The 26,905-nt window shown below is 49.3% G+C and overlaps 1 protein-coding gene across 1 annotated transcript; it reads right to left on the bottom strand.

Moving 5' to 3' along the window:
* Positions 1-982: 982 nt before the first annotated feature.
* On the bottom strand, positions 983-26,905 carry LOC120871623 (ninein-like protein). The gene is given in 13 exon segments (XM_040251667.1): positions 983-1,141; positions 1,722-1,829; positions 2,629-2,803; positions 6,653-6,793; positions 8,016-8,152; positions 9,642-9,813; positions 11,266-11,423; positions 12,052-12,239; positions 14,916-14,982; positions 15,490-15,662; positions 20,122-20,218; positions 25,472-25,519; positions 26,765-26,905. Coding segments are annotated over 13 exon segments (1,764 nt in total).

The raw sequence follows: 26,905 nt of genomic DNA, 5'->3' as shown, positions 1-26,905 counted from the left end.
GTGAGGACTTCAAGTAGAACAGCACTCCTGACTAAGTCCAATTTGCATAGGGCATGCCCAGGGGGAAGAAAAAAACATAAAAAGAGGAGCCAAAGGGCTGAAAGCTGTGACACTCCAAGGGGGCTTTAATGTCCGTCACTCCAAACCTTTGTTGTGACGAGACTAAGAACCAAGGAGCATACAATTGCCTTACTGGTTGATTAAAGATTTGGGGAAAATAAAAGCAAAAAATTAAAATGAAGAAAATGCATAGATGGTGGCTGGACCACGGGAGGATCAGAGGGATGTGGAAACGTGGTTTCATTTCATCTGGAGAACCTGAGTTGGTTTCCCTCAATTTGCACTTGATAATACCTGTTACCACAATTTCTGGAACCATGAAAACAGTTTTCTGTAGTTACACTTGCTAAATTTCGCTGGTCCAAGAGGGATGTGGAAAGGAATAAGCTGAGGGATAAGTAGATTTAGAGTTGTTGTTGTTGTTTAGAAGAGCCCTAAAAAAGCTCTGGAGGACAGGCTTTCAGCATCCTCGCTGCTCCAGCAAAGACGCCTTTCTCACCTGCTCTAGCTTTTGTTAAGCATCCAGAAACGCTTAGCCAACTGGCACAGTTGATTGAAATGTGCCTAGCACCGCCCACAGTCAATCTCAGACTTGAGCTCCTGGGCCTTAGCACATGTGCACTGGGCAGTATGGCCTGACATGTCTCTGTGCTTACACGTGGGAACGCCCGCTTCCGAGGGGCTCAGGCGCACTGTGTTTAGTACCGTCACTTAGCTATGACTCTTCTGGGCTAAAAGAATGGAAAACCACAGAACTTCCCAACTGGGATATTGTGGGGGAACTGCTTAGGCTTATCTGTAGCATTAGTATTGGGTTTCAGGGACAGTGAAGAGCCGAGGGAGAGGTGAGGTGTATTTGAAGCCCGTGGGCTCTGTGATGAAGAAGGTTTTTGGCTTCAGGAGTAAGAAGGGCAAGTCGCCCTTAGGCTCCTCCATCAGTCCGGGGAGAGACGGCGGCCATAGACTCCACTTCCAGCCTGGGTATCACATCCGAGACAAAGACCTCGGAAAGATCCCCAAAGCTGCCATTGTAGGGAATGTAGCCAAAGTGCAGCAGATTCTGTTGCTGGGAAAGAATGACCTGAACGACAGGGACAAGATGAACAGGTAAGTGTGGTGGAAGGGCCTGGTAGAGGACCCTCCTGTGAGTTTCCTCTCCAAGGCTAGTGGACACCTTCCTGGGGTCCAGCGCCCTGCAGACTTATAGGCAACAAAAAGCCTTAGCTCATTTTGGACCCACTTGTAATTTCCATTATACAGAACTTTACTGATAAGTTTTGAAGTCATTTAACTGAATGTTGGTAATCACACCTTGGCTCCTTCTGCCCACTTCTTGGCACTAGTGCTAAAAAATCTGCCTGCCAATGTAGGAGATGCAAGAGATGCAGGTTCAATCCCTGGATCGGGAAGATCCCCTGGAATAGGAAATGGCACCCACTCCAGTATTCTTGCCTGGAAAATTCCATGGACAGAGGAGCCTGGTGGGCTACAGCCGATGGGGTCACAAAGATTCAGACATGACTGAGTGACTGAGCAGCACATGGAATTTTAGCAGAAAAACCCAATACTGTCTCCTGTGTATTCTCCATCAAGACCCTGATACCCTTTAACAGCACCCACATGTGCTTCTCTGGGGACTCAGACTCAGCAAAAGGACTTGCCTTGTCCTTCAACAAACACTCCAGGTCATTCTGCAGCTTCAGGAGTAGCTTCTGTGCATCTGAGAGCTTTTCCATGACTTCAATCATCTCCTTCAATCGAATATTTTCCTATGAGACACAGGTCAGTGGTTGGTCAGGATGGAGGAGGGAGCGAGAGGCAGGGATCCAGAGCAGGAGCCCTGGGGGAGGCTCTCCCGGCCACCTGAGCTCTCAAGAAGGTCATAAGCAGTACGAGTGGAAGGCGGTGACAACCCTTCCCAAGTCCTCTTTGAAAGGACGGATTTGAAGCTGCACCGCAGCAGCCTAGGAGTCCACCGGAAGGAAGGTGGTGTCTGGAGACACAGGATACAATCAGAAGGCAGGCCTGGCTTCTCCTCTGGGGAAGGGAGGCAGGGCAGGTGTGGAGGAACCCACAGTCACGGAAGAAGAAGGAGGTGGGGCTGGAGCCACCTCACTGGAAGCAAAGCCAGGCGGGGAGCAGGTCAGGGACACTCTCCACAGCCAGGAGGAGTGCCCCTGATCAGGTCACACAGCCAGGGCTGGGGGCGGGTGGCGCTTTTGTGTTTGGTCTAGTGCTCTGGTCCCAGGGAGGCAGCCGAGGCCGCAGCCGCTGACCCAGAGCCTAGAGCAAGAGCCCCAGGGCCCCCATCCTGCAGATCACACTGCTGCAGAGGAGGCTTGGGTCTCTCCTGGAGAAGCCAGGACGCTTCCGCTTCAGCTGAGAAATGGGCTCTCTCAGTGGCTGCAGAAAACGTTCTCTTGTGTCAAGCCCCTAGGGTCGCTAGGAGGGTTGAGTCCTGGCCCAGGAAGGTGTGGGTGTGGAGGAGGGACCCCCGGGCAATGTGACCTCCCTCTTTTCGGGTGGGGGGCCCTGAAGAAGCACCCCACAGCACCGTGACCCCCCTACCTTCAGGGTCAGGGCCAGCTTCTCGCAGAGGCTGGTTTCCTCCACCTGCAGGTGCCGCAGGTCCTCCTCTAGCCCAGCCCTCTGCTGCCAGGCCTGCTCCCAGAACAGCTCGTGTTCCACCTCCACCTCGGACTGCAGGAGGCTCAGCCTCCCCCGGTAGCCCTGCTCCAGGCATCTGCAAGGCACACAGCATATGGTGTATTGGGCTCCTGGGGGGCACCATCTAGGCTTCTCCTTCCCTGGGGTCTCCTGTCAGCGCACCTGGCCTCAACAATGGGGACTCGTTTGTTCCCACCTGATAGACAGGGGAGCTATGGTGTTGTGCAGTGGTGGAGGCCTAATGAACTGGCCCCCTCAGGGCTGGCAGAGGTGACCCCACACAGACAAGGGAGCCAGTGGGTCCCTCGGCCCATGGGGTGAGCTGGCAGGTGACCTCTGGGTGGGTCTCCAGCACCCCTTGGCCATTCAAACTTCTCAATTTCATCAAAAAATGCATCAGTAAATAAAGGCAGCATCAGGGCCCTTGGTGACTGAAGGCACAGAGAACTCAGCCTCCACAACAAGTGGTGGAAAACCAGCACAGAGCGAATCCCAAGGCAGACAGAGGATGGGGTGGGGCCCTTCCCCTCAGACTCTGCAGTGATCTGTAGCAACAACCATTTCTATCAGCAGGGAAAACAGTGCCAAACCATAGCTTTATCACTAAAGCTAGTGGAGCTGAGCTATTTAAAATCCTAAAAGATGATGCTGTTAAAGTGCTGCACTCAATATGCCAGCAAATCTGGAAAACTCAGCAATGGCCACAGGACTGGAAACAGTCAGTTTTCATTTCAATCCCAAAGGAGGGAAATGCCAAAGAATGTTCAAACTACCACACAGTTGCACTTATTCCACGTTAGCAAGGTAATGCTCAAAATCCTTCAAGCTAGGCTTCAACAGTACATAAACCAAGACTTTCCAGATGTACAAACTGGATTTGGAAATGGCAGAGGACCTAGAGATCAAATTGCCAACATCCACTGGATCATAGAAAAAGCAAGAGAATTCCAGAAAAAACATCTACTTCTGTTTCATTGTCTACGCTAAAGTCTTTGACTATGTGGATCACAATAAACTGTGGAAAATTCTTCAAGAGATGGGAATATCAGACCACCTTACCTGCCTCCTGAGAAACTTGTATGTGGGTCAAGAAGCAACAGAACTGAACATGGAGCAATGAACTAGTTCAAAATTGGGAAAGGAGTACATCAAGGCTGTATATTGTCACTTTGTTTATTTAATTTGAATAGAAAGTACATCATGCAAAATGCCAGGAGAAATATAAACAGTCTCAGACATACAGATGATACCACTTTAATGGCAGAAAGCAAAGAGGAACTAAAGAGCCTCTTGATGAGGGGGAGAGAAGAGAATGAAAAAGTTGGCCTGAAACTCAACATTCAAAAAATCTAAGATCACAGCATCCAGTCCCATCACGTCATGACAAACAGAAGAAGAAAAAGTGGAAGCATGACAGATTTTATTTTCCTGTGTTCCAACCCCAAAGAATGTTCAAACTACCACACAACTGCATTAATTTCACATGCTAGCAAAGTAATGCTCAAAATTATTCAAGCTAGGTTTCAACAGTATGTGAACTGAGAACTTCCAGATGTATAAGCTGGGTTTAGAAAAGACAGAGGAACCAGAGATCAAATTGCCAACATCCACTGGGTCACAGAAAAAGCTAGAGAATTCCACAAAAAACATATACTTCTGCTTCATTGACTACACTAAAGCCTCTGACTGTGTAGACCACAACAAACTGTTCAAAATTCTTAAAGATATGGGAATATCAGACCACCTTACCTGCCTCCTGTGAAACCTGAATGCAGGTCAAGAAGCAAAAGTGAGAACCAGACAGAGTACAACAGACTGGTTTACAATTGGGAAAGGAGTACGTCAACACAGTATATTGTCGCCCTGCTCATTTAACTTATATGGAGAGTGCATCATGTGAAATGCCAGGCTGAATGAAGCACAAGCTGGAATCAAGATTGCTGGGAGAAATATCAATAACCTAAGATATGCAGATGATAACCACCCTTAAGGCAGAAAGTGAAGAAGAACTAAAGAGCTTCTTGATGAAAGTGAAAGAGGACAGTGAAAAAGCTGGCTTAAAATTCAACATTCAGAAAACTAAAATCATGGCATCTGGTCCCATCACTTCATGTCAAACAGATAGGGCAACAATGGAAACAGTGACAAACTTTATTTTCTTGGGCTCCAAAATCACTGCAGATGGTGACTGCAGCCATGAAATTAAATGATGCTTGATCCTTGTAAGAAAAACTATGACCAACCTAGACAGCATATTAACAAGCAGAGATATCACTTCGCTGACAAAGGTCCATCTAGTCAAAGCTATGGTTTTTCCAGTAGTAATGCATGGATGTGGAATTTGGACCATAAAGAAAGCTGAGCACCAAAGAATTGATGCTTTTGAACTGTGGTGTTGGAGACGACACTTGAGAGTCCCTTGGACTGCAAGGAGATCAAACCATCATAAAGTCAGTCCTAAATATTCATTGGAAGGACTAATGCTGAAGCTGAAACTCCAGTACTTTGGCCACCTGATGCAAAGAACTGACTGACTGGAAAAGACCCTGATGCTGGGAAAGATTGAAGGCAGGAGGAGAAGGGGATGACAGAGGACAAGATGGTTGGATGGCATCACTGACTCAATTGACATCAGTTTGAGCAGGCTCTGGGAAATGGTGGAGGACAGGGAATCCTTGTGCCCTGCAGTCCCTGGGGTCACAAAGAGACAGATATGACAGAGTGACTGAACAACGTTACTAAAACAGTTGCTTAACAAGATTCTCAAACCCAGTATATACAGAGTGAAGATGAGTGGAAACTCTTATTTTGGCAGAGCCTGGCTGGGTCTGCAATCAATTGACTGTAGTTGAAACCAGAAATGATTGGCTTGGGCTCCCTCAGACTCACCTTTGGGGCACAAGGGCAGCTGTCACTCAGGGAAACAGTTTGATGAGCGTGGTTAACCTAACAGCCTGCAGATCTTGGGGCGAGTTTTACAAATGTGTTCATATCACTTCCCTCTTTAAAGGGGAAAGGTTCAGTAACATATGGCAGAGCCTCATGATGGGTGCTCAGAAAGGATATGCAACATTACAGCAATGACACCTCTCTGAAAGCGACCATGTGCACAGGAAGAAGTGAGGAACTCATGGAAAAGGTCAGGAGCAATAACCTCTGTGGACGTGAAATGTTTGCTTTCATTTTTCCTTGTGTGTGTATTTTCTAAGTTTTCTACAATGAACATGTATCCCTTAATACTTTTTTCTGTTAGAGTACCCTAACACAACTGCAAATGCTATTTCTAAAAATTTACCAACGACACTGTGTTACTCATGGAGCAAAATCCAAACACTCACATGGCCCTCGAGGGACTTGTGTCCCCCAACCAGATTCTTGGATAGAGATGACAAGTCTCTTGTTCTCTGACTCAGAGAAAACTTCACCAAGTCCCTTCAGGGTGGTTGGGAGAATCAGGTCAACCAGGCTGAGACCAATGCAAATCCATTCTCAGCTCCCCAACTGATGGCCTGAAATCAGTGGCCGTTGGCTTGTGGGCACTTGGGGAGGGCAACACTGGCTGCAGAGGAAGAGCATGTGCAGTCAGGCTGCCCCCAAGCAGGGAGCCCCATGAGTCCCATGTGTGTCCAGGGGGGACCCGGCACCTCCCCTGTCTGTGATGGAGCCGAATGCAGCCACAGCAAAGAACCACAAGGAGGTAGGTGACACATCGAGAGAGAGGGACTTTCATAAAGATCAGAAATGCTTTCCTCTGTTCTGTACGGCACCAGCTGGGCTAACTCAGTGGGAGTCTGCTCAGCCCACTGCGTGGGTGATGCCTGGCCTGTGGGCTCCCTGCTGCGGGCTCAGGTGAGACAGCAGGGCCTCAGCTGGCAGCAGCCTGGGTCCACCATCCGTCCTGGCCCAGGACCCTGGAAGGACCTACCTGACCTTCTCCTCTGCGAGCTGCTCCAGGGCAGAGTGCAGGTCGTCCTTCTCCTTCACAAACTCCAGGTTCCTCTACTCAGCTTTCTCCAGGTTTTGCCTTGCCTTATCTCACTTCCTGGCCATCTGCTCCACCTGCTTCCTGCAGAAAGGAGGGAGGGATCACTGGGGACACTGCTCTGGGCCTAGCGAGCCGGCCTGAAGGAACAAACATAGCTGGCCTAAGAGTGCTGAGCAGTGGCCAGTGCTTGGCTCTGACCCACCTCCTGTGCATGTGTGCCAAGTCGTTGCAGTCATGTCCAACTCTATGCAATCCTATGGACTGTAGCCCTCCAGGCTCCTCTGTCCATGGGATTCTCCAGGCAAGAACACTAGACTGGGCTGTCATGCCCTCCTCCAGGGGATCTTCCTAACACAGGGATGGAACTCGCATCTCTCACACTTCTTGCATTGGCAAGCAGGTTGCACTAGCATTGGCAAGTGGGTTCTTTACAATTAGCGCCACCTGGGAGGCCTGACCCTCCTCCTACCAGGATAGTTTCCGCAATCATTGAGTCTGTTTTATAGAAGTATATACAGCAAGAAGCCAACTGGCTTGTAATGAGGTTTCTAGCAGGTTTCTGAACTAAGAGATTCAAGACTGGGGCTTGCAGTGTTCACCCCTCCAGACAGCCTTAGAAGAGGTGGAAAATTATCCATGCTCCCTCTTGCCTGCAGCTGGGCACCAGGCCCCAGGAATCCCCAGCACCTAACCTGGGACTGGATGCATGAAGGGGAGAAGGCTGGCCACCCATTATCCTGCCTGGTCACAGCCTTGCCAACTGTAGCCTGGCACCTAAGTGCCAGGGAGTTGCCCAGAGCAGAGGAGACTCCTGTCTGTCTGGTCATCTCAGGCCCTGCCTGAGGCTCAGTGCACCGGCTATTCTGGTGCCTGTTTCTCTCACTGGAGAAGCACCAAGCTTGTCTCCCTTCCTCATCCTCCCAAAGCAGTCTTCCTTTGGGCCCATCTGCAGAGTTGCCTGATGTCAGAAGTCTCATCTGTCAGTACCTAACGAGATGCAAAGTCGTGCAGATGGAGATTGGAATTACTGCCAACCTTTTCTGTAGCTTAAGCACATCAATAAACAATAAACAATACAATAACAATCTCTGTGCCAACAAGCTCAGTAGACAAATGGCCTGAATATCCAGCTCAATTGGAGCCAAACACAATTAAAAAGAAACGCATTCTTGGCCCAATCTCCATGCTGTTCTTTGTGACCATGCTGGAAGCACCATTTCTCCTCCTACAGGCTGCCTCTGTCCTGGGCGAGGAGGCCAGCCTGGCCAGCAGCACCACACCCCCCCCACAGTGGGGCTCTTACTGGCAGAAGCTCAGCTCCTGGTGGTAGCAGGCCAAAGCTGCCTGCTGGGGGGCCCCACCCACCATCATGAGCTCGTTCTCCAGGGCCCAGGTCAGCTCCAAAAGGTTCACCTTCTCATCCACACTGAAGTCAAGGCTCTGAAAACAGAAAAGCCCATCGGGCAGGCAGGATGAGTGGGTCTTCAGACATTTGCTGGCTCTCTCAGGCCCAGATCTCACTGTCCCAGTACCATCCTTTTCTGTCTGCAAAGTCTCTACCTCTTGAATGGAGCCTCTCCCCTGCTCCCATGCCTCTGGGGTACCTCTCCCCAGGTCCCTGTCAACATACAGATCCTCCCCTCACTGTCCCTGACTCAGAGGTGGGCATGACCCAGGCTGGACAGAGTCCCCATTCTTGAACAAAGGGACAGACACAGAAGGGGGCATATGCAAGCAGAGGACTTTGGGGATTGATAGGGAGGCTGGAGAAGGGCTTTTTCTCCATCAAATCAAGTGTTGTATAGACCACAGGGTCCTAGGGAGCTGTGCAAGGGTGCTAGGCCTGAAGCCAAGACCCAGAGGCCAGGAGAGTCCTGACAACCCCCAGAGCTGGGACCCCCAAGCCTAAACATCCTCCTTCTTCCCCAACTGATCACAAAGATTGCTGATGTCGTCTTCTTGCCAAGTTTGAGTTGAGATCTTGCCATTTCAGACACAAAGAATCCTTAATATATCTCTAAAAAGCACAAACAGACATAGGAACAATGTGGGTTCTGTTGGTAGAAACGATTGATAGACCAATGAGCCACAGCCAAGCATTTCAGAGTCACAGCCATTTCCCCTTGGGATTGAGGAAGGTAAATTTAAAAGAACAGGAAAACTGTGCTTTCTGTATTTTACCACAATAAGAAAAAGAGTAGGCTGGGAACGCCCATGCACCTGCCGGCTGCCTAGTGATAACATTGGTGCCGTGGCTGCTCTCTCAGTGACTGGTGCTTGTGACTACAAGTTGCAGACACACGGGTGGGGCAGGCACATGGCAGGGTCCATGGGGAAGCCCTTCCTGTAAAGCAGGAGAGGGGACTTGAATCTCCATACTTCTCCATGGCCCTGAGGGCTTCTGGGAGAAAAATGACAGGATGCTAAAGCATGCGGAGCGACCGGGAAGCTGCCACCACGACATGCTGAGAGCATGCTTCTCAGCAATGAAATCACGGGGGGAGCAGAGGATGAAGAGGTCTGGGCAGCAGCTTCCAGATTAGAAAAACCAGGCGACACTTGTGGGCGGTGCCTCCTTGTGTCCACACCCACGTGCTGCAGTCACTAAGAGGCCCTCCAGTCCTCCAGGACCGAGGATCAGCTCGGAAGCCAACATGCACTGTAGGGTGAGTCTGAGATATTGAAACCTCCCCTCTAAAGGATTTGTTTCAGGCTGTGGGCTTTCTCTGCTGTTTACTTATTATGTTTCTAAGTTAAGAGATCCTACATATCGATATCAAAAAATAAAGCAAAAAGTGATGATGATGGGCCTTCCTTCCATGAAGGCTGTGTGTGAGGTTCTCTGTCCAGCCTCCCTCATGGGCAGCAACTCCCCCCAATCCCCCTGCCCAGACACCTCTGTTGGGAGCGCCACATGACCGGCCCACACCTGCAAGACCTCCCTGCCATTGTGAATGCCCTTCTGAGCCCACAAGGAGATGATCTGCTCTAGGAAGGTGAAGCCGCTGCCATCATCCACACTGCAGAAGAGGTGGGGGCCCAAGCACACGGACACGAGGGATGACGTGATGGTCTGGCCAACATGGCAGGTCCTCTGGGACCTGCACATGGGGACCAGTGCTGTGAGGACTGTGGGCCTCCCCGTGCACCTTCTGTGACCTCACCACCTGCGCTCGGTGGGCACGGCCTCCCCCAGATTCCTGCTGCAGGGAACAGGGTTCTCGGAGGACCTGTGGGAACTGCAGATTCACAGAGATGACCCGACTGCAGGGTTCAGGGCCGTCTGCCTGAGGCCGTGTGGGGGGATGCCTGCACGGACACCTGCAGGGCCCCCCAAGGTAACTTCTCTCTGAACAGGCAATGGCTTCCTGCCTGTCCTCCCAGAGGAAGAGCCTGGGAAGGCACACACCAGCCAAGGGAGACCCAGTCTATGCAGAGAAACCCAAGATGGGCTTCAGAAGAGGTGGAGCAGCTCGAGCAGAGGGCACGTGTCCTCAGGATTCAAGGCTGGAGACAAGGGCAGAAAAATCCCTTGGCCGGAAAGCTGACAGGTGAGGCTGAGGTGTGGCCAGGAAGCTGTGCTTCCCACTCCAGGAAGGGCCTTTGGGACACACATTTGCTGTTGGGACCAGAACAAGGAGGAGCAGTGGCACCCTCCTCTCTGAGGTTGGTATCCCCAGACCACCAGACCCAGGGGCTCCCCTGATGGAGAGGAGAACCTTGGTCTGCTGCACGAGGCCCCACACCTGCAGCCTGGTCACACCAGTGTCCACACGCACAGGACATGGCCCTGGGGCCATGTCAGCACTTTCTGGGCAGGAACGAGGGGCTGAGGCCCCTGGGAGGAGCCCTCCTCCACAGGCTGTGGGCATCACTATAGTCTGTGCCCTCAGGTGGCCAGGCACTGTCCTCACTACCCCAACTCCTTCCCCGTCTCAGTGGCTTCAGGGGCAGAAACCTGATTTTTGGACATGCCCAGCCCAGCAGAGAATAAGGCCACTGTTCCTGCACCACCTCCCACAAACTACGGGATCAACCACATTGCCAAAGAGGTGGCAGCAAGACACCCTGGGACAACCATGCCCTGCAGTGGGAGAAGGAGCCCTGACCACCCCAAGACAGAGATGAACCAAACACATTGGCCAACATCACAGTGTAAATAAAGTCTGCTTGACTCCAACTGGCCTCATGCAAGATGAAAAATGGGAAGAACACAGCTCCAGGAGAGCCTGGAGGGCTATTCCCAGGGAAGTCATGGCCCTGATAGTGACTCTGTCCCCCAGGGAGGAGGGACCGGGTGCTGTTGGTGGAAGGCAGTGTACCCCAGAGAATAAACATAAGACCCTTATGAGGTGCATCCACTTTACAAATGAGGAACCTGAGGCTCAAAGAAGGCAAGCAGCTCACCAGTGGCGCATAGCCGGGCAGAAGCAATGTCAGGTCAGGTCACTCCAACCACCTCCTGGGCACCCACTCTGGGGACCAGGCAGCGAGCTCAGGCCTTCAGGAGAGTGATGGCAGTCACCCTGGGCTTCAAGAGTTAATCATACCACCTTACCTGGTAATGAGACCGGGACATGCTGCCTTTGACAAGTGGGGCCAGTTCCAGCGGTTGAGGGGACCCATGATTGAACAGGCCAAGCTGGAGCTCCTCCAGACTCACTCTACCATCCCCATCTTGGTCCAGCTTGTTGAACAGGTCTTCAAGTTCCTAAAGAAAAGCACCTCAGGCATCTGCTTAGAGGCTGCTCCCGAGCAACCTTGACCGCCCCGCCCAGGCCCGGCCCCCACCCCACCAAGCAGGTGGCTTGCTATCCCAGCACTGGCTTCCTGGCTGGGGCTTGTGAAATCCACACACCTGGTCAGTTTCCAACCAGCTGAGCATCCCACATCTCCCAAACACCCACTCCGAGTCTGCTGTGAGGGAGTCTGCTGGATGGTGCGACATGTATATGCAGGACACGTGTGTATGGAATCCCAGCGTTTTGGGGTCAGCAAGGTGAGGCCCATCCCATCACACTACCCCCTCCTCCCTGGGTCCCGAAGGAGGGAAGGGCTGAACACAGCTGCCGGGGTCACAGCCAGATGCTATGGGCACCACCTTTTTGCTGGGCAGTAGGCCTAGGGAGACCAGAGATGGGAGAGAACTCCAGGCAGAGGAGCATCATGCATGAAGGTGGCCAGAGATGAACCCTCAGCACAAGCCCTGGGAGTCAGCACAGGATTTTAGGCAAGACAATGATGACTGAATCTGTGTCTGAGGGTGAAGGGGTTTTCCAGGCCCAGCACCAACCACAAAGACCCAGCCTTTTGGGGCAGTACGTCTCATCCCCTCTCACCTCCTTCACCAAGCCCTGGAGCCTGATGCTATGGCAGACCAGGGCCAGCTCCTCTGTGAGGTGGTAGCTGCTGCCCACACCCAGCTCTTCCCAGAGGCCCCAGATCCAGCTCTCGTGGGTGTCGAAGGAGTGGCTGCGGGGTTTCCAGGGGCTCCCGAAGACCACAGAACCCCAGGTTGGCAGCTGGCCTGAAGCAGGGGAAACACACAAAGGCGGTACTTTACTCTGAAATCAGATGGACTGACATATGAGCAGAGGGACACATGTGAGAGTCAAGCTTCCGATGGTGACTACGTGGGGCTCACTGTGCAATTCTTCCAACTTAATTCTATGCAAAATTTCACAATAAAAGGGGGACTATGCTGCACGTGGGGAAGGCATTTTCTGAAGGGAGCCTACAGAAGCTGTAGCACTAGGAGCATACATGCAAGCTTTGTACTTAGGATAAAAAGGCCAGGTTTGAAAAATTAACGTCTAGAATGTCTTCAAACCTGCCTAAAGCAAAGAGCCCAGTACAACAAAGGCCAATGACCCTGTCCCCTGGGCAGCCTCTCGCCCTGGCTTCATCTACCCCTGTTTGTTCTTGTCCATGTATTTTTTTTTTTTTTGGTAATATTTATTTGGCTCCTCTGGGTCTTGGTTGCTGCATGTGAGATCTTTTTAGTTGTGGCATGCAAACTCTTAGTTACAGCATGAGGGCTCTAGTTCTCAGACAAGAGATGGGACCTGGGCCCCCTGCAATGGGAGAGCAGAGTCCTAGACAATAAATCACCACCGAAGTCCCTGGCCCAAGAATTTGAAGGCAAATCCCAGCTGCTGTGTTCTCACCCCTGAGTGTTTCATATGCACTCCAGACCCCACTGTGACAATGGCCCTACAACCCAGCAATGACGTCCCAGTTCTCTCTCGTCTCCTGACGGCTGATTTCTTCAACTCAGCATCAATGCAGAATCCTTCCTGTGTGTGTGGTTACGCCCCCAGAGTCACTGGGTCACCTCCTGCACGCTTCCCCCAGTCCCCGGCCTCCTGCCCTCCATCCTTAACATCTCGGGTAAACCGGAACTTAGCACCAAAGGCTAGTTTGGATGCAGATTGAGTGTTATCTTTTTTCTTTTTTTTTTTCCCAGCAAAAACGCCCCAAGGTGGGCTGTTTTCCATACCACCTCACATCAGGAGCCACAGTGGTCTTTGAGATGCAGACTCAGCAGCGAGTCTGGGTGAGAGCCGGCCAGGTTTCATAGCCTTTCTATGTTAGCCAGGTGGCTTATTGAGGTTCCTGAAGCTTTGCCAGGGAAACACCCTTTGGGAAAAGACAGACCTTGGGGTGCCCACAAAAAGCTCTCTTTAGATAAGCAAGGCTTTAAAGCAGAGCTCCTTCCATGCCCAGACTGCACCACCCTGCCCAACACAGGACGAGGGTCACCTGGACCTGACCAGACCCCGGCTCCCGGTCAGTGGTCTGGAGCTCTCCAGAGAGGAGTCATCTGGGCTTTCACTGTGATAACCCAAATAATAATCAGAAAGTCCTTTTATGAGGAAAGCTAGGCCTCCATGCTCAGGAATGATGCTGTATATCAGGTTGAGAAAAACACAAGGAAAAGGCCACTTCCAAGACCCCTTCCAGCTTAAAACATCTGAAAGTTCTATGGAAAAATGGAAAAACAGGGACTTCTCTGATGGTCCCATGGTTAAGAATCCACCTTGCAATGCAGGGGACTTGGGTTCAATCCTTGGTCAGGGAACTAAGATCCCATGTGCCATGGAGCAAATAAGCCTGTGCCCTGCAACTAGACGGAAACCTGTGCACTAGAATGAAAGATCCCAAATGATGTAATGAAGATACTGCATGCTACAACTAAGACCTGACACAGCCAAATAAATAAATTTTAAGTTAATAAATAAATAAATAAATAAATAAATAAATAAATAAATAAAGACAGGAACCAAAAAGGGGGGAAAGCAATTCTGATACCAGGGTGTGTTCTCAGGGCTGGCAGAGAAGGTAAGTAAGTCCTGACATTAGTGTTTGTGCAGGAGTGTCAGTTCTAACCTGGATGGAAAGAAGCACCCAGACCTGTTTCTGGGCAGAGAGCCCAAAATCACTCAGTGAATAACCTTCCCGGAGCCTTTTCTCTTATCCCCTAGATTTACTCTGAGTCCAGGGAATGTAGGAAGTGATTTTCAGACACAAAGAGGTCCATCTGCTTCATCCAGTAGCACAGACACTTGGTTCACTCGCCTGACGTCCCCACACTCAGCACTGAGCCAGCAACAGCCTCGGCCCCTGAGGACCACAGTCTGGACGGTGCTCAGCACCAGTGCAGACCTCTCACTCAGAAGCTCCAGGTCAGTTCTGATCTCCCGCTGGAGCCATGGTCCTGCACATTCTGCCCTGTGACACATGCTGGTGAGAGGAGTCCTTAAAGAACCTGCACGCCCATATGCTGATGCACCCAGCTTTTCTAAGCACACCTGTGATTGCCTTCCAGATGCTCCACTACATTCCCAGGACCAGAGCCACACCTCGCCCTCCACTTGGGGCACAGTCAGGACCTGTGGTGGGTGGGGAGGCTGCTGGCCCTGGCCCGGCACCTTAGGAAGGAGTCCCCTGGGCCATGCCTGCTGGTCAGGAGGATCACTGTGACCCTAACTAACTGGCTGCTCTCTTAGCTAGTGGACCTTGCCTAAGGGTCTGACCTCAGGAATCTCAGAGCTGGGACCCCCACCCCACCCCAGGAGAAAGGCACCCCAGAGAGACCACCCACACTGGGCACCTCCCAGGAAATTCTCTTTTGCTGGCAGCCTGTTGCCTGACAGCCCAGCACTGACCAAAGGGGGCAATTCACCACAAGGCCAGGCTTTACCTGGAGCTTCAAACAATTCACTCTGAGGCTCCTTCATGTTGTTTGCTTCTTCATCAGACTCGAGACTCTGTGGAAAAACAGAAAGAGAAGGACGTCAGCCATGATTAAACTACACAGGTGGATCTGCCCCGTGGATAGACTTTCTGACATGAAGACCTGAAAGCTCTCACAGTGGAGAGATCAAGGAGTCTCACTGGGGGCCACAGAGGCATCCATCACGAGTGCACCAAATCATACAGGGTAAGCCTTAGTCCCAGTGCTGGATGCAGGTGACCATGGCTATGGCACAGCTGCCCTTTCTACACTCAGCCAGTTAACCTTTCCCTCCACCTGCAGGGCCAGGGGAGGGTGGTGGTGAATAGGGGATGCTCAGAGGCTCCCGTTTCTGAAGGAGGGTGCTCTGTGGCCAGAGCTGCCCTGCAGACAGTGAGATCTAGAGACACCTTAAAACCAAATGTAAGTTCCTAAATAGCCCCTCTTCCAGCGATGAGATGCCCTCTTCCATCCTCCTGTGTCATATCATGTGAGCAGTGACTGGGGGGGGGGCGGTCCCCTGGGGGGGGGGTCCACCCACCTCCATGCTTTCCAGGGACTTGGAGCAGCGAAGGTGGCTCCTCACACTGGGTCTGGCCTGCTGCTCTGGTAAACCTGGGGCTCCACCTGCAGCACCATAGGGCTCGGGCTGGCTCTGACAGCCATACCACTTAGAGCTGCTCACGTACTTTGGGGGCACAGGCCAGGAGGCAACTGGAAAGAAAATGGGAGGCGTGTGGGGCTCTTTAACACAGACTCTGGGCCCACTTGTGCTTACGAAGATGTCGAATCAGAGATGCAATGTGGCTCTTGGGGACAGACAGAGAAAATGCCAGAACACAGGGAGTGGCCAACGTGGGGCTGGGGCTGAGACAGCTAGGCAGGGAGACAGGACTTTCCATCCTAAACTCTTGGTGTTTCCAAGCAAAATATGCTTTTGTTATGTGATAGAAAACTAATTTAAAGATCTAGCTTTTTACACAAAGAAATAACCTTCCAAAAATCCAAGTGCTCTAGACACCAGAAGGTCATTTCCCACCCACCCGACCCTACCTCAATACAAGACCCCACCGGGACAGGGCACAGAGGACAAGAACCTCAGTACAACCAGGAAGGCTCAGACTCCACATGAGTCTAAAGTCAGGGGCAGAGGCAGGTGTGGACTTCACCTAGGGATTCATGAGCCTCCCTTAAGCCCTAATACACCCCTGTACTTCCTCCTTCCTTCTTTACTTGCCCACATCTGCAGAGCACTGGGACTCCGCAGGCAGAGAAGAAATGACAGTGCCTCTGGGGTGTGGCCTGGGCTGTGACCAGGAAAGAACACAAGTTCGAAGGGAAGCAGCCAGAAGGGGCCAGTGGGAGAGAAAGGCATAGTGTCCCAGGAAGCAAGGCCAGGTCAGGAAAACAGACCATTTCACACAGGTGGGTCATGCTTCCAGGGAGCAAGTACCATCTCCCTTCTCTCCCTCCCACCAGAAACTGGCCTGCAGCCCCTGACCTTGGGAGCATCAAAGGAGGAGATTGGGTCCAACCAGGCCTCCAGAAGAAACAGTGTTGCCAGCGACCTATAGAAACTGACGATAAGGGAGGAGTCTTGGGCAGAAGATGCTGAGTTCCATGTGACAGAGGATATCTAGGGCAAGCTGACCATGTTTCTGGACCTGTGAGGTTATCATGGGCAGGGTCTGGCCCTGTAAACTCTCCCTATGTGGGAACTCCTGGGGCTGCTGGAGAGGAGGGGGCATTCCCACTGCTTGAACACCCCATGCAGGGAGCAGGAGCCTGCATGCAGGCTCTGCATCTGCTCTGGTTTCTGTCTACACACAGGCTGTGGCTGGTTGCTGAGCGGGGAGCAGCAGGAAGAGAAAGGCCTTGTCAGGTCTGAGTGGGCAGTGGGGACACACTTGGGAAACCAGGTGCGCCTGACAGCATGCAGACCCCCACCTGGGGCTCAGCCACTCATCACTCACAGAGGTTGTGAGCCAGCACCACACCTGTGCCCTTGGCCTGACTGGGCTTCTGCCTCTCCCCTCCTGAGATCCCCCGGTTCGTGTCCAGAGGCCCACCTGCCCTTGATGTGGTCCCCCATTTCTTCATTGTTTCAGCTGCTCAGAAGTTTCCTCAGAGCAATGAGACACCCAGAAATCACACACATTAGAACCGGTTCATAAATTTTCTCCAAAAGTGTCACCTCCTCCCTCCACCAGGAGGAAATGCAACTCCAGGAACGTGTCCATGTGGCAAATCAGGCCAGGAGGGGGCAGCATCTCACCACCCACAGAGTACAGAGCTGTGACCTCTCAGTGGGAAGCTCTGGGGGTCAAGGCCAGCCAGATAGCCGGCAGACCACAAGGTCAGCTGTGCCCTGTGCCTCCTGTGTGTGCATATTTATTCATAAGAGCAGAATGCCAAACTCTACAAGTTAAAAATACATTGGTTTAGGATCTCCCTGGTGGTCCAATGGTTAGGACTCTGCACTGCCAATGCTGGGGGCAAAGTTTCAATCCCCAGTCAGGGAACTAATATCTTACCATGCTGAGTGGCATGGCCAAAAGATTAAACAAGAAAAATACAACCAACAAAAATATTTTGGTTATGTGTTCTGTGATGGCCTTCACTGAAACAACAGAACTATTGAGAAGCAGAATGTTCTTCAAAACCCCAGGCATTTGGCCCCAGGTTGCCATGCACATTCCTGGAGCATCAAAGCACATGTTTTCAATCATGTGGTGTGAGTTGGTGGGAAAGACCATCAGGCAGATTGGAAAGTCGGAGAGAAGGATGCTGTGGATTGGCCAGGGAAGCAGGGATGAAGCCCTTGGGGAGACCTGGAGGGTGGCCCTCCTGGGAAGCAAACACTGCAGGAGGGCAGGGGCACGGCTCTCTGGGCCCTCACAACAGGGGCCCCCTGTGTGCACCGGCCCTGGCCGAGCCACCTCAGGCAGGCCTATGACTGAACTACCAACTGACTGGGTAATTGAGGAAAGCTCTGAAAATTGAAAGAAGAGAAAAAACACAAAACAAAACTGGGGTTGGTACAGAAAAGCAACAGTAAAGAAGAGGACACAAGTTGTAGATGCACAGGAGTTCCAGCACAGAAAAGGGAGCAATGATGAGACCATGGCCTTTCTCAGGCACCTTCATGCCCACGGTCACACGATCAAACCCCAAGTCAGGAAACAGAAGTGGCCTTCTTTCCACCTCATGGAAGAGAAACGTGTGACAAAGCAACCAACGAACCGACCCTTCAGGTCCCAGGGCAGCCGCTGACAAGCTGGCTCCTCCCCCTAGTTAAACTCTTCCCCCTTATCAGACTCCTCCCCCTACCAGACTCCACCCCTTATCAGACTCCTCCCCCAGTCAGACTCCACCACGTTATCAGACTCCTTCCTAGTCAGGCTCCTCTCTCCCAGGTCAGGGCTCCCACATGGCTCCATCAGGAGGCAGTGGGACACCAACTGATTTCAGCCCCAGGGGAGGTGCAAGTGCTTCTCCAAGGGCCTAGCTCCAGACGAGAAAACCTCACCTGAGTAATGGGTATGATCAGCCACAGGATTTTGGGGGCTGGGGGTAGGTTGGGGGAGCTCACTGAAATCTATATGAAAGGTACATAATCCCCAAACCTCCGAATGGCACCCACTGCCACAGTCATGCACCTGCTCCCGACAAAGGCACCACCCGGGGTGTGCGAGCAGACCAGGGGCCTGTGTGGGGCAGACGCCTTGAACCTTTGCCCCGTGGGGGAAGGAGGAACCCGCTGGCCACAGCACTTTCTCTCCCAGCACTCCTCAGATGCAGCCCCGACCGGTCATCTGGCCAGAGCACGCCAGGCGCTGCCAGCCAAGGAGTTGGCCCATCTTCTAAGAAGCACGTCTGCCATCACCTTCCCACTGGACCCACAGTCCATACCTCCAAGGGGGCCTCCCTCCAGAATTCTCCCTCCACCTCCTGACCAATTTCAAAGCCCCACTTCACTTGTTTTGAAACATTACCTTTGTTCCACTGGCCCCACTGGAAACCAGGATTCTAACAAGTCCAAGGAGCACAGAGCACTATTGCCTGAGACAGAAGACTGGCGGAGGGCTGCCTCAGCTGGTGGCAACAAGCCTCCCAGCCTGGCCAGCACCTTACACCTGCACTGCCACACACACTTTATCTTGTTCACACCCTTTGCTGTAAGGACAGCACTTGATATTACTTGATATTTATGAGATTGTGACATAATAAATATGAATTTTGTCTTCCTCCCATCCCTTGCACAGCTTCTAAAACCCTCGGAATTTCCTAAGTGATGAAAGCAATCACACCCAATTTTATGCTGATGAAGTGACTTTGAGAACCACACCTTGAGATGGGCTGGTTGCCAGGGAAATCAAGAATGTGATTAGAGGTTGGAACTTTCAGCCCTACCCCTGACCTCTAGGGAGGTCAGAGGCTGGATGTTGAGTTCAATCACTGATGCCCCATCACTGGATCAGTCGTGATTGTGCAATGAAACCTCCATAAACTCCAGAAGGACAGGATTCAGAGAGTTTCTGAGTTGGTGAACACAAGGAAACCAGGGAAGAGTGAGGCCTGGAAAGGGCATAGGGGCTCTGAGCCTCTTCCCACAAGCCCATGTATTGCTCACCCTGAGTTATATCCTTTTGTAATAAATAGCTGATCCAGTAATGGGTTTCCCTGCATTCCATGAGCTTCTCTAGCAAATTAACTGAACCTAAGGAGGCCGTGGGCACCTCCAATCTTTAGCTAGTGGGTCAGAAGCACAAGGTGACAAGCTGGACTTGAGATTGTTGTCTGAAGGCAGTGAGGTCTTAGCCTGTGGGGTCTGCAGCTGTGTCCAGGGAGACGGTGTCAGCATGGAGTTGAACTACAGGACACCTAGCTGATGTTGCAAAATGGCTTGATGCGGGGGAAACTACAGAGATCTAGTGACCAGAGGTGCCAGGGTATGCAGAGGATTTTGTGCAGTGCAGAGGAAAACACAAGACTTTCCCCTTATAGAACCATTTAACAAATAAGGAAGCCAAAGAAGAAAAAACCCAGTTGCTGGTCCTAGTCCATGCAGCTGGGGAACATAGATGTGCTGTGTTGTTCAGGTACAATATCATACTCCAGAAGTCATAGAATCACGGAAAGAGACGAAAAGAAGACCAGAAATGCCTCTTACCCGACTCCAAAGATCCACTGTCTTCATCTGAGGAGGCAAGAGCAGCCTGTGATGACAACACAGCCACAAAACCATCCTTAAATTCCTCGAAGTTAACCTGTGAATTTGAGAAAAGCGGTCAACACTGCTTTCTACAGGCCACATATGTAACACACTGGCCTTTGTGGTTTTCTCAGGTGGAAGATCTTATATTGCCTTTAGCACTGAGGACATTTATTTTTTCGAATATTTCAGTTCAGTTCAGTTAGTTTCAGTCACTCAGTCGTGTCTGACTCTTTGCGACTCCAAGAACTGCAGCACGCAAGGCCTCCCTGTCCATCACCATCTCCCGGTGTTCACTCAAACTCATGTCCATCGAGTCGGTGATGCCATCCAGCCATCTCATCCTCTGTTGTCCCCTTCTCCTCCTGCCCCCAATCCCTCCCAGCATCAGAGTCTTTTCCAATGAGTCAACTCTTTGCATGAGGTGGCCAAAGTACTGGAGTTTCAGCTTTAGCATAATTCTTTCCAACGAACACCCAGGACCTATCTCTTTTAGAATGGACTGGTTGGCTCACCTTGCAAATATTTACTTAAGTTTTTTTAAAAAAAAACTGAAGATATATAGTAAGGCAATTAAGAGTGAATCATAAGCCCTTCACCAAAAAACACTATTGACAACTCCATAAAAGGAAATTAGATAACATAGTTAGAAAAAAAAAAAAAGGTGCAGAAAAGAGGTGTCTGATGACCACAAACGTTAACTCATAAAGAAATATCCATGCCTTCACTACCCACCAAGAAAGAGAACATGCCAGCACCTAGGCTAGTCCTCCACCAAGGTTCCTTTCCTGATTAAATCTCCCGCCCCTACACTTTGGGGGGAAAAAAGCTCTGAACAGTCACACGTATATCCTGAGTTTCTCTGGAGTATACACACCTAAGAATGGGATTGCTGGGTCACGGAATATACATTTATATCCTCTTGGTAAATTGAATCTTTTGTCACCATGCAATGCTGACCCTCTTCAGTTCAGTAATGTTTTTTACCCTAGAGACCAGCTTTTTTATGGAGCTTAAATGTTTCATATTAACCATTTTTACCCTCTTCAGGGACAACACAAAGCCTGTCTGATACTTTTGTGTCTTTGTTATCATTTATTTTAACCACTTACAAAATATTTTTGTTTTATATAGTCAATGTTCATTTAGAATTATTCAAATATTTGCCACTTTGCTTTTCATTTCTTCCTTCATTTCCAACCTTCTGCCTGGGATAGTTTTCCATCTATTTGAAAAAGATCTTTGAGACTTACATGTTTTCTTAAGCATGCTGGTGCTAATCTCTTTTAGTGTGACTGTCTGAAATGTTTTAGTTTCACTTTGATTTTTTTTTCAGGAAAAACATAATTTATTAAAATAATATTGGAAATGATCCAGATGTACCTCAAGAAAATGGGTAAATAAACTGTGATTCAGTCAGACAATGAAAGATAAAAACAGGTGGGGGGAAAAAACCCTACAGAGACAACATATTGACACTGACCTACACTATCTGAATATAGGTTGTAGACATAATACTGAGTGAAAGAACCAGAGTATGCACTGAGCATGTGCTGTATATATCCACTTGTATGAAGTTCAGAAATAGGCAAACAAATCTATTCTGTTCTCATCAAGATAGTGGTAACTGTTGGGGCCAGAGGGACCACAGGGGATCCTGAGGAGGGATGCAGGATGCTGGGGACCCAGGTATGCTTGGAATGGATGTTCACTGAGTTGCACACTTCCCAACTCTTTTCTCTACCTGTGCTTCACCTGAAGTCACACAGAAAGAAATCAATGCAAGAGATACTTGTAGGTCAAAATGTCACCGGTATGTGATAGAAAAGCAGGCCTGGGATTGTAGGTCCAAGCATGCTTCCCACACCTGGCACAGACCTTGAGTGAGAACATTTCTAGTGCTGACTCTGAGCACTAAATGCAGCTGTTGGCTGTGGAAAGTCTCGGCCTGGGTTACACACGTATCAGACTTGAAGGTGGACTACTTAATGTGTGTTTATTTTCTGGCTCCCCAACTAGCATGTGGTCTCATGGCTGACACATTGTAAATACTCAACAAATGTCTATTGGATGTTTTGGTCTCTATATCCTTTCAAAAATGAGCAGAATTCACCTTCTCAAGGAGACATTTTTCACCTTTCTTCTTTTTTAAAAAAAATTATATTGATTTATTTTTGGCTGTGCTGGGTCTTCGTTGCTGCATGCAGGCTTTCTCCATTTGTGGCGAGTGGGGGCTACTATTCCTTGTGGTGTATGGACTTACCATTCTAGTAGCCCCCACTGGAAGGTGGGCGAGAATTTGCTAAATTGCTAATATGACAATGTCTGAAGCCTCTTCTCTCTTTTTTAGGATGATGCATCAATTTCATCAGGTGGATCTATTAATTTATTGTTGTTCAGGCACAAGTCATGTCCAAGTTTTTGCGACCCCATGGACTGCAACACACCAGGCTTCCCTTGTCCCTCACCATCTCCCAGAGTTTGCTCAAGTTCATGTCATGTCAGTGATGCCATCCAACCATCTGATTTTCTGTTGTCCCCTTCTCATCCCTACCCTTAATCTTTCCCAGCATCAGAGTCTTTTCCAATGAGTTGGTTCTTCCCATCTGCAGCCAGAGTAGTGGAGCTTCAGCTTCAGCATCAGTCCTTCCAATGAATATTCCAGGTTGATTTCCTTTAGGATTGACTGGTTTGATCTCCTTTTGATTCAAAAATCTTCTCTAGCACCACAATTCAAAACCATCAATTCTTTGGCACTCAGCCTTCTTTATGATTCAACTCTCACATCCATACATGACTGCTGGAAAAACCACTGCTTTGACTATATGGACCTTAACTAATCTCATATTGAAAAGCCTGTGTCCAGACCTTTGGCATGTGGATCAATACTAGAAAGAATATTCTTGCATAGCTTTCATCTCACAGAGATATTGTATTGTTTCATTTTACACTCCTAGCTTCTAGATGTTGCCTAGCACATAATAAGTGTTTAAAAATACATGTTGATGGACTTCCCTGGTAGTCCAGTGGCTAAGACTCCAAGCTCTCATTGAAGGGGACCCAGCTCCACTGCTGGTTAGGGAACTAGATCTCACGTGCCGCAGCTAAGAGTTCAAATGCCCCAACTAAAGAGCCCACATGTCGCAGGGAAGACTGGTGCAGCTAAATAAATAAATAAATATTAAAAAAAAAGAAACCTTGTTGACTACATGGGAGCAGAATGAAACGGCCATTTTGTTTGATCCAATCTCAGATTTCTTTTGCATCTTTGATAATACTTATCAGCTTTCTTCTGAGCCATCAAACAGGAGGGGATTTGGGAATTCTCTGGTGGTTCAGTGGTTAGGGGACTCTGCACTCTCACAGCTGAGAGCCCAGGTTCAATCCCTGGTTGGGGAACTAAGATCCCACAAGCTGTATAGCATTACCAAAAACAAAACAAAACAAAACAAAACAAAAAAACAGGAGGGAATCTGATGGCTGAGTGTGCTGCTGTTTTATCTGATACCATTTGGCTGTGTTTCTGTGTCCTCTCCCATCACAGCTCACAAAAGGAGGAAGGGCCAGGATAAAAAACATCAAGAAAACCAGATAACCTGTTTATGCTATTTTAATCAGTGTTGATTTTCACAAATGTACCTTTTGCTCACCTAGCCCTCAAATACAATTCCAGGTGATATCAAGAGGGGCTAGGACATGAGAGATCAAAATCACACCTGATTTTCTTTTTTTCCTGGCCACACCACAAATGGCATGTGGCATTTTAGTTCACCAGACAGGGATGGAACAAGTTCCCCCTGCAGTGGAAGCATAGAGTCTTAACCACTGGGCCACGAGGGAAGTTCCCACATTTGAGTCTTAAGTCCATAAAGAAAGAGCAGTAGAGGGGAAAGTGACCAAGCAGGGTGAGGTGGTTATGTGAGGCAGAGTCCTACTCACTGCAGGAGCAGCTCTGCTGACAGCACCAGCCACATGGGCTCTGGGAAAGTAACAGGTGTCAGATTCACCTAGAAGCTCCCCCTGGGCCAGCAGGGTGGTGTTTTAGGTTGTTCTTCGTTTGTTTCTGCCCAAGAACCAACTCAGGCATCTTTCCAGGCTAGAATTTTTTTTTTCATTCAAACTGAGATCAGTTTTATTGAGTTCTATGGGGGGAAATACTCTTCCTTCAAAGGTAAGATGACCAACACAATTATAGGCACTGCTTTTTTTGTTTATTTTTCTTTTCTTTCTTTCTTTTTTTTTTTTTTTTTTGCCATCTGTGGGACCTTAATTTCCAAACCGGGAATTGAACCCAGGCCCCTGGCAGTGAAAGCCCAGATTCCTAATTACTGGACCACTAGGAAATCCCCAGGCACTGTTTTTAAAATGAATATGTGTACCTCTCTGGTGGTCTAGTGGTTAAGAATCCTCCTGCCAATGGAATGGACATGGCTTCAATCCCTTGTCTGGGTAGATCCCTCATGCTGCAGAGCAACTAAGCCCAAGCACCACAACTACTGAGCCTGCACTCTCGAACAAGGGCTCTGCAACAGAAGAAGCCACTGCAATGAGAAATGAAGAACAACCCCCTCTCACTGCAACTGGAGAAAGCCTACACACAGTGATTGAAGGCAGCAAATATATATACATATATATATATGTATATATATTAATTACAAGCATAAAATGAATATGTTACATCTGGACACATTTAAGAAACAGGAACACTAAGAAGCTTCTCAGTCTTCCCTTCAGGAAAGCAAGGCATGGTCCAGGCTTCAGATGACCTTTCTAGGCGACCTTGAACTTCTTATTGAAAAGAACTCCGTGCGAACTTTCTTCCTATCTGGGACAGATACACTCAGAGGGCACCTATGAAGGCAAGGAGCTTTCATTCCTGCAACAGCAATGCATGATGTTTTGTCCAGCTGCTGGATGAATTTCTCACTGGGCAATTTTACGAGACAATCTGCCTTCAAGGTACTTCGAAGCTGCCGCTGAATGACCCAGCACGTGAGATGCACACAGATCACTGTTTTGTGAACCATCCATACCAACCTTCCACTCCCCGGACAAATCAGCCTTTAAACATCTTTCTAGAAAAACAGAACAAAAACAAATCTCTGGAAGTTATTATGCTTAAAAAAGGGCAATCTTAAGTAACCTCTTTCTACAACACAAGAGTTCCATAAAAGGAAAAATAGCATCCCGTTTCCTCCTAGCTTTCCTTTGATGAGTATCTCTACTCAACTGGTGTTTCTCGGATGCCCACAGCTGTCACCACAGGCTCTCCATGTTTTTCTCTGCAAGAATGAAGTCCAGTACCCACTCTGGTGAACTGGTTGTTTCCGAGAAGTGTGTGCAGAAGGACAGGCAGCTGCCAGGGTCCAGCCCCAGTGGATCCAGGAAATTTGAAGGGGAATGGAGTCGGTGTCTTAGGAAAGAATTATTTAATTAGAAATATAAAGAGAGATTAGGAAAGAATAGTGTAGTAGGAAAATTAGTGGAGAAAAAGTTGTTGAATAACTTGGTTTACATGGAATACCAATAAAACTCCAAGATAAGGGGTTTGCACAACCTATGTAGGCCACCAGTGCCCGCTTGAATAGCAGAGGGTGCCTCGCCTTGGGCTCCTTCTTGCGTGGGTCTTAGAAGCGAGGGCAAGTAAGTAGACATGGCGAGCCTCCACATTCCAGATGGGAATTCAGCCAGAAAAGGAGAGAACGAGAAAAGACCACACAGGGGAAACCAGTCTTTCCAGGAACTGGTCCATCCTTTATTTTCCAGGAAAGTTTTTTATACTTTTGGTTATACATAGAGATCAATAGATAATACAAAGTTATGCAGGGTCAGCAGCCCTGACCCTTATTAAGACCAGGCTTTCTTTCTGCAAGACTTCCTGTATACAAAGGGTCTCAGGTGATTTACATTATCTTCTGGCCAAAAGGCCTGTTAACATTTTGTGGCTTTCTTCCTTAATGAATGTTAATCTCATTTCCCCTGAAGTGTTTTCCTTTAATCTGCATCACCTTTAAAGTACTAAATAAAGTTACATCCCTGTAGAACAAAGGCACAGTGGGTTATAAGAAAGAAGGTACTTAACTCAAAGATCTATGTTGCTACTTGTTTTTTCTATATACCAACTATATCAACAAATAAAAGATATGAAAATTTGGCAGCAAGTATTGGCTCAACAGTGAAACCTTAATCAGTTTGACTCTAATGATTTTTCCTAGAATTTCTTAAGCTTTCAGTGCCTCTTGCAGTTGGGAGGCTGTAAACAATTCACATGCGCAGTTATAAAAATCTGGACAGACCAGTCAGGTAAGTTAGAAAGCTATCAGAGGGGTTTAAGCCGAGACATTCTTTTTATGCCCAGGAGACTTATTGACTGGAGCTCTAAGTTAATTCCTTTTAGAGGAAGGTAATGGGGGACAGCCCCTGTTAATGTCAGAAGCGTAAGTGAAAAACATAAGGCAGTATGGCAGGCAGACTCTGGTTTTGGGGGTAGATGCTCGAGAAAATCTGGCAAGGCTGCCTTAAGGCTGGACTCGCCTTTGCTTGTTGGACCCCTTGACCTCATGACCTTTGCCATGGGCGGGATTCCTCGCTGGCTCCTGGCAGGCAGCTGTTTTTCCAGATGGAGCTTCAGGCAGAGCTGGGTCAGCTCCTCCCAGTCCAGGAAGCCTCTCCCTATGGAGTCACAGCTGCTGTAGATGTCCCTAAGTTGTGAAACATAGAGGTTCTCTTCCTCTTTGCCCAT

The sequence above is a fragment of the Oryx dammah genome, unplaced genomic scaffold (genome assembly GCF_014754425.2).
Source record: "Oryx dammah isolate SB20612 unplaced genomic scaffold, SCBI_Odam_1.1 HiC_scaffold_12, whole genome shotgun sequence".
NCBI classification, from domain to species: Eukaryota; Metazoa; Chordata; class Mammalia; order Artiodactyla; family Bovidae; genus Oryx; species Oryx dammah.
This window is presented reverse-complemented; position numbering and strand designations above follow the sequence as displayed.